Below are 7,832 nucleotides of genomic sequence, written 5' to 3' on the forward strand. Positions count from 1 at the left end.
TGACCCCCTAGTCCCAGCATTACCCTGGCTCCTATCTCTTACCTGTTTATTCGCTTCACTCATTGGTCTGGGCTGGGCTGTAGTTGTGGGTGCTGTTTGGTCTGGCAGTCTGATGTTTCCTCCGCCCTCATCTTCCCCTTCCCCCGACAAGCCTAGTTTAAATTTAGGCTCAGGCTTTTTGAATGTCTGTCCCTAGCCTAATAGAGTGGGGATGTAGCCTGAGAAAGTTGGAACTACAGCCCATTGAATCTGCAGTTACACAAATCTAGTGGTCACAAAGTCCTGTTTCTTTGGACTATGGAATTGCAGTACTAGAATCAGGGCTCTACATTCTACCTGAGATGGGAGAGAACAACAGATTTCAGGCCCTTCTACATTTACTAGAACAAGCAAAAATGGCTAAAAAGAGTGCCAGAATTTATGTTGCCAGAACAACTTGAGTGAATTAACTTTGTGTAATCCCATGTTATTTTTTCCCCATAGCATTCCTAATTGCATTAAATCCCCAGGATAGATAGTGTTCACTTAATGAGCAACATTTTTTTTCTATCCTTATTACTCAGTGGGAAGTCCAGTACCTTATTTACTACACACTATTAAACCTGGCTCTGATGGCAGAAGTAGTTATTTTTATGGCACACATTGCTACATTTATTTCATTCATTTTTACAACATCCCAGTGAAATGATAAGGTATTATTATTCCCTTTTACAGAGGGAACACTTAGGATCAGTGTTCACTAATTTTATATATATATCATTTGAGTTGCATAGGAACTACTTTTTCCACTTTAGTATTGTATAGCATCCCATATGTTTACAGTAGAGCTACCACAGACTTCAGTGGCAGCTGTGAAAGCTCAGCACTTCTGCAAATTAGACCACATAGCCTTAAGTTGGTCATATACAAAATGAGGAACACACAACAGATGAACACCTGTGAAGTTTTTTTTTAAGGAACTCAGTATCAGACAGTAGAGTTGGTCAGAAATTTTCCAACAGAACAAAATGTCATTTAAAAAATCCCCCAAAACACAAAAGTCTCAAATGCTTTGTTCATAATGTCCTAATTACCTTTTACTGAATGCAGGACAAGGTTATAAAGAACCACCACTGGATTTCTGAACAAACCTGTCCTGGGGCAGAGTTTTGAGGTGCTTGACCATGAAGCAATTGGGCTGGCAGGACCTAAAGAAGTGCAGGGTTCTGAGGCCTATGGCCCTTTGCTGGAGGTCTACCTCTCAACTGGGGACCATGTGAGCCACTGAGTGGCTACAGGGCCTGGGAGTTTCCAGTCCAGTTGAATTTTTGAGCAGCTTTGGTTTCATTCCAACTTGGACCAAAATCAATTTTGAAGAACAGAAATGTCCCGATAACCAGAAACCCTACTTTTCAGCCAGCTGTAGTAGGCACAGGGATAGAATACATTCTCCAGGACAGCCATGAATAACTTTAGTCATAACAATTGTATGTCTTCCCACAGTCTCTTGCTTCATTCATTATACATCTTTTATTGTCTCAACTGGGGCTGGGAGTGCCAGTCAGCTGACTGGTACTCTCAGCCATAGGAGTGTCCTAGAGTGAAGGGATCTGATGTGCTCCTATGGCTAAGAGCACCAGTCAGCTGACTAGCATTCCAGATCATGGAGCGTACTGGAGCCCTTAAAAACTCCTGGAGCAGGGTGCACAAGGCTACTTGCTAGTGTAGGAGGACCCTGGAATCATGATCCTAGGCTCTCCCTGTACTGGCAAGATGGCACAATTAGAGTCTGATCCCTGATCCCACAACCATGCCTCCTGCCACACGTGAGTGATATGGCAGGAGGCAAAATTGTTGGGATCCCAAATCAGATCCCATTGCATCTTAAACTGAACATGTGTCAACGGCCTCAGTTTCCATACCAACTAATTTCCCCTTGTCACCCTCTTACTCCATTTCATGTCCAGTTCTAGTTAATCACTTCCTTCCCTTTCTATTCCCTCAGACTCCTGGTTCAATTTATACTACCTACCTGATTATTAAGGCAGCTCAGGGTCATTGGGGCTGCCTCCGACCTATTGAAAAATGCTCCAGTACAACTTGGCATCAGAGAACCCTGCTGCACCCTTTAAAGGTCCAAACACAAGGAGATGGCCTGAGGGACTGGCTCCCTACACCAGCAGTTGCACAACTGGGATCTGAACATTTGTATGCCTGATCCCAACTCATGACATGGCAGGATTTGAGATTTGAAAGACTGGGGATAAAATTCCAAAATGCAAAATCATTTTAATGTCTGCCAAGGACCATAAAGATTGAAATACAAGATCTGAGATAGCCATTGGTCACTGTGGTGTTTAAAACAACAATTATATGTGCCACAGGTGAAAAAATATTAATAATAGTACCTTACATCCATACAGTGATTGACTTGAGGAACTAAAAAATATTTACAGACATTAATTATTCCAAACAAAAATGCTTGTGTGGTGATGAAACGTATTTTCTTCTAACGGGTTCATACCAAAGGAGACAAGATATTAAATAACTTGTTTCACATCAATTTATTAAAATCAACTCTCATACTGTCCAGTCTGCTTTTTGTATGGTATATCACAGTGGTCCTCAACCCCTTCTGTGACCCCTTCTGGCTTCAGCAATCAACAATGGCAAATATTTGGACCCCTAGTTATCCCCTGAGAGCCAAATTCAGTCAACAGGCCAGAAGTTGAGCATCACTTTTATATCCAGTTTGAAAGAACTTATCAAATTAAATGTGCATTTTTCTCTAGGTAAAGGATATCACAAAAATGAAAAGACATGGTTGTAAGAAAAAGAGGTTATCTGGTACCTAAGAACCTTATCTTTGAGATCTCGTGGTGATCAGGAGAGGCCCCAGATGACTGGAAAAAGACAACTATAGTACCTTTATTTAAGCAAGCTAAGAAAGAGGATCTGGGGAACTACAGACCAGTCAGCTTCACTTCAGTCCCTGGAAAAATCATGGAGTAGGTCTTCGAGGAATCCATTTCTAAGCACTTGGAGAAGTTGATTAGGAACAGTCATCATGGATTCACCAAGGGCAAGTCATGCCTGACCAACCTGATTGCCTTCTATGATAACATGACTGGCTCTGTGGATGTGGGAAAAGCAAGGGATGTAATATACTTTGACTTCAGCAAAGCTTTTGATACAGTCTCCCAGAACATTCTCGCAAGCATTCTAAGGAAGTAAGGATTGGATGAACGGATTGTAAGGCAGATAGAAAACTGGCTAGATCATTGGGCTCAAAGGATAGTAATCAATGGCCTGATGTCTAATTGGCAGCTGGTATCAAGTGGAATGCCCCAGGGGTCGATCCTGGGACCAGTTTTGTTCAATATCTTTATCAATGATTCTGGAAGATGGAATGGAGTACACCCTCAGCAAATTTGACACCAAGCTGAGGGGAATAGCAGATACACTGGAGGGTAGGGCTAGGATTCAGAGACCTAGTCAGATTGGAAAGCCTTTAGTTGAGAGAGATATTACACAAAGTTTGGGACACAAAATGCCTTACGCCAGTTCTAGGAAAACAGATACAGTCTTATCTAAATAAGTAGATAGAACAATGACTTTTGTTTAACACTGTTATGCAAATGAAAATAGTCACATAAAAAGGAAAGTCAGCAGTGAATCCATGGAATAAGTTATAAGAGGCATTTATAGACCAAGTGAAAAAAGTGAAATAAAGAAACCTAATTAGGTGAAAGAATAAGACCATTGAAAAAAGTAAGAGAAGTACTATTAACTGTGGAGTACAGAAAAGTTAGGAGAGAGAACAGGTTAATGGTAATGTACAATTAGAACATTGTTCAAGTCTATGCTTTTGGGGTATGTGTTCCCAGAAAAGTTAAGTATTCTCAGGGTCATCTTCTAAAAGTATTGTGTAGGTTTCCCTTAAAGACAGGCCAGAGGTAGAATGGCTGTTCTGTTAAAAATGTTCTCCCACTTGCAGCTGGGTGGCCCAGTCCTCTATTTTGATGTGAGAATTCATTAAATAATTACAGCCAATTATAAAAAGGGGTCAAAAGTATAGATACCTATTCCCAGCCTCTCAAATGCAAGCTTCCAAACAACCTTTGCAACAGCACTAATCTTTTCGTCATCTTTAGACTCTTCCTAAAAAAACATAAAGCCCACCAACAGATTGCCACTATCTGCCCACAATGAAACCACTATAATCCATAGATCCTACTTGTTTCTACCACATGTGACATGGCTCATCCAGTGTACCAACTGCTATCATAGAAATAATGTAGGTGAAACTAAAGGTGCAGACAGAAGTGACAATTTCTGCCTGATCTGGCCCCTGAAAGCACTCTATAGCTGTGACCAAAGACAAGTGCAGAGTGCTTTAAAAGGGCCCAATTCCACCATAGTCTGAACCATCACTATGTGAGGGTTCAGATGAAGATGCTTCAGAGTGGAGTACCTTCATTAATTGCTGTCTGCATGCACCAGGAGCATGGCTTGGCTGATGCAGCCCAGCACTGCTCCTAGTGCTGTTTTCATTATGGGGGGGAGGGGAAATGGAGGAAGCTCGATCTGAGGAATGCCCAGCTGATGCTAGAGGTGGGGCGGGTGAATTAGAGTCCCCCAAGGTGGGTTCCAATCCACTCACTGCCCCCCCATTCCAGCACAGTTGGGACTGGATTTTCCTCCCCTGCCTTCTCCCCCTTTCATCCTGAGACAGAATGGAAGCAGGGAGGGGGTGAGGGGCAAAGCTTGGGGAAGAGGTTACAGCAGGGGTGGGCAATTATTTCTGGCAGTGGGCTGCTTACTGAGTTTTGGCAGGCCATTGAGGGCCACATGACAGGTAGCCAGGGGCAGATAAATGTTAATTTTCTAAATTTTTTAGGGGTCCCACGGGCCAGACAGAATGGCCTGGCGGGCCACATTTTGCCCACCCCTGGGCTATGGAAACACAGCCTCTCTCCCTGGTTCGGCTCCAAATTGAAGCTTGATCCCCTACCTCCTGACCCAACAGCTAATGCCTGTTAGGTCTGGAGGACCACGCTAACTCATGGCACTTTCTGTAAGTGCCATGAGCTAGACCCGGGAGATGCATTTCTGTTTTGACCTTAAGGGCATTTGTGCACATGCTTGCACTGCAGCATTGTGTACCTTTAAAAGTGCCTGGGGCTGCGGCGCATGCATTTGTATAAACAGGGAAATGCACATCAGCACTGACAACGTGGCGGTGGCACGCTTTTGAACTAAAACACATTGAAGGTGTTTTAGTTCAAAAGTGCACCGGTATCATTTTCTCAGCACTGATGTGCATTTCACCGTTTATACAAATGCATGTGATACAGCACCAGGTATGTTAGCTCACGTGTGGAGCAGACTCGATTAATTGAGTCTGCTCTGATGTGCTAGATTTCTGGCGTGCTGAAGTAGACAAATGTATGTGTATAAATGCCCAATATCACTACTCCACTCTAGAATGAACTGTCATAGAAAAATTATAAAAGGACAGACATACCAGTGGGAGAACACTTCACAGAATAACAATTCCATCTCTGACCTCAAAGCCCTAGTCTTCAGGGAAAGTCTAAACAGTACCTTTAGGAGACAGGCCTGTGAACAAAAAACACATAACTTTTCTGGACACAAAAAACTGGTGGATTTAACACAAACAATGGCTTTATATCTCAGTGTAACATTACAATACTAACTTCTCTACTTCATGAATAATAATAATACTCCTCTTCCCTTAGAACAGTCCAGTTCTTTTCAGGAATTAGGTATATCTATTTCCATTTGTTTTACTTGATCTGTAACTGTCCCTTATAACTGCTCCTTGTGTCACAGGGTTACTGCTCACTTTCCTTTTTAAGTGAGCATTTCCAAGATGAGGTTAAACAAAAAAATATTGTTCTATATGGTATACTAGTTAAATGAGGCTGTAACTTAAGCCTTTCTGCTCAAGCAGGGGCAATTTTGTGCCAAAAACCTTGTTTGACATCTCTCCCAACTATACAGCGAGTCCAAGAAAAAGCTATAACCAAACAAATCCAGCTTCTCAGATACTCTGGGGACCATGACAGCTACCACAACACTATTCTACTTTTGTCCCAGGTAAATTTATCTGTACTTCTTAATGTACTTTCATATATACAATGAGAATTCCACTCTTGATGATTTTTTTTAAATTCTTTGTTTTAACAATAAAACATTTCATGTTTAAGATGTTAGATTTATCCAATATATAAATATGATGTGATCATTTCACTTCAATATCACATGGATAATGAGTTAGTAATCAACAGGGATCCTGGTTTTCCTCTGGCAAAAAATGCCTGATATTCAGATTTTAAAAAGTAACCCCAAATCCACATTTTCCAGGATAAAAATGAAACACTGCTATATTATGACATTTCATTTTAAACATGGAAAAATGTGAATTTTGGGTTACTTTTTTAAATCAAAAAATTGGGGATTCTTTTTATCAGAGAAAATTAGGATCTCTAGTAATCATAATGGTCTATTTTGCACTTAAGATAGTTTGCAGTCAGGTTGTAGTGTTGGAGGACTCTTTACTTTGCATCTGAGACAAGAAGTAATTTCAAAACTGTAAGACATGCCCTCTTAGCTGTTATATATATTCTTTTATCGCCTAAAATAAGTTGTGTTTCTGGTCATTCATATTATGTACCACAAGCATGTCTTTTGGGTTTCCTGTTTTGGGCTGGCTCATTAAACCAAATGAAAGGGCTCAGAAAAAAGACCGAATTGGCAGCTTTATTGTATTTCAATTTGTTTTTCAATGACACAAAGAGAAGAAATGTTGATAAGCATGAAGTATAAATGCAGAGCATCACAAGAGTCTAACTGCACCAAAAAAAGTGCCATCTCCATCCAGTGATATTTTGGCTCTTTTCCGTGGTATTGTAAGTTGAAGCTCATCCCCTTCTTCTAGTTTTGCAATGCCTAGCAAGAGATTTGAAATATCTTTATATAAATATTTTACTTATAGATCTACCAGATGGTATCAAATACATTACTCTTTTTGTGTCAGAAATCCAAGTAAGCACTAATACTATGGCCCACCATACCTTTGAATCTCTCTCCTTGATTTTAATAAGCTGCTTTATTAAAAAAATATAGATATATAGTCACCTAGCTTTTTAGGCATCTTTAGAATGCTACTGTTGAATCACCAGGATCAGTCTAACTCTGCTTCTCATAACAGATGATTGAAATTTACTATCGGCTTATATGGAAACATAGTTAATTTCCACCAGACATGTCTGTACATCAAGACCTGTACACTTATGCCAGATTAATACTTTTTATTAGCACTCTTCTGAGTGCTCTAAATATGTGTGCATTACCTTATCTCCCTACAGAGTTTAAGGAACCATTGTCATAGACTATGAAACTCCGTTTCATCAAACCTCATTCAATAGGCCCTTAGTTCTCTACCTGCCTTTCCTCATTTTTGCTGCTTAGCAAGATGACTCTCTGAATAGAAGCTTTATTTTGCATTTTATCATGTACCAAGTACCTGATATATTCAGTGATGCCACAGTTCATTGTTACTAGCCTTTCAGTTCACAATACAACCAGTTCTGGAACTGTGAAATGGTGACCAGACTATACAATCACTGTGTGAATCACAAATTGGAGTGAATAAAAGAGGAAACATTTCACATATAAATGTCTAAGTAATCAACTAACCCCCCTCCCCCCATAAATGCAGAACTAATCTAAAGCAAAAAACCACACACATGGTTTGTGTGTGTGGTTTTTGAGAAAAAGTTAATGATTTTGTAAGGAATGGCAGAGCCAACACCATCTTAATGTGA

General features: G+C 40.4%; 1 protein-coding gene across 2 annotated transcripts in view; it reads right to left on the minus strand.

Moving 5' to 3' along the window:
- Positions 1-6,746: 6,746 nt before the first annotated feature.
- Positions 6,747-7,832, minus strand: part of TNFSF13B (tumor necrosis factor superfamily member 13b) — a 20,561-nt gene continuing 19,475 nt past the window's right edge. For both annotated transcript variants that reach the window (XM_019529671.1, XM_019529670.1), the window contains one exon: positions 6,747-6,954. In XM_019529671.1, coding sequence (XP_019385216.1) covers positions 6,842-6,954 — 113 coding nt within the window. In that variant the 3' untranslated portion in view covers positions 6,747-6,841. The remainder of the gene's footprint in view (positions 6,955-7,832) is intronic.

The sequence above is a fragment of the Crocodylus porosus genome, unplaced genomic scaffold, assembly GCF_001723895.1.
Source record: "Crocodylus porosus isolate Cpor-Errol unplaced genomic scaffold, CroPor_comp1, whole genome shotgun sequence".
NCBI lineage: Eukaryota > Metazoa > Chordata > Crocodylia > Crocodylidae > Crocodylus > Crocodylus porosus.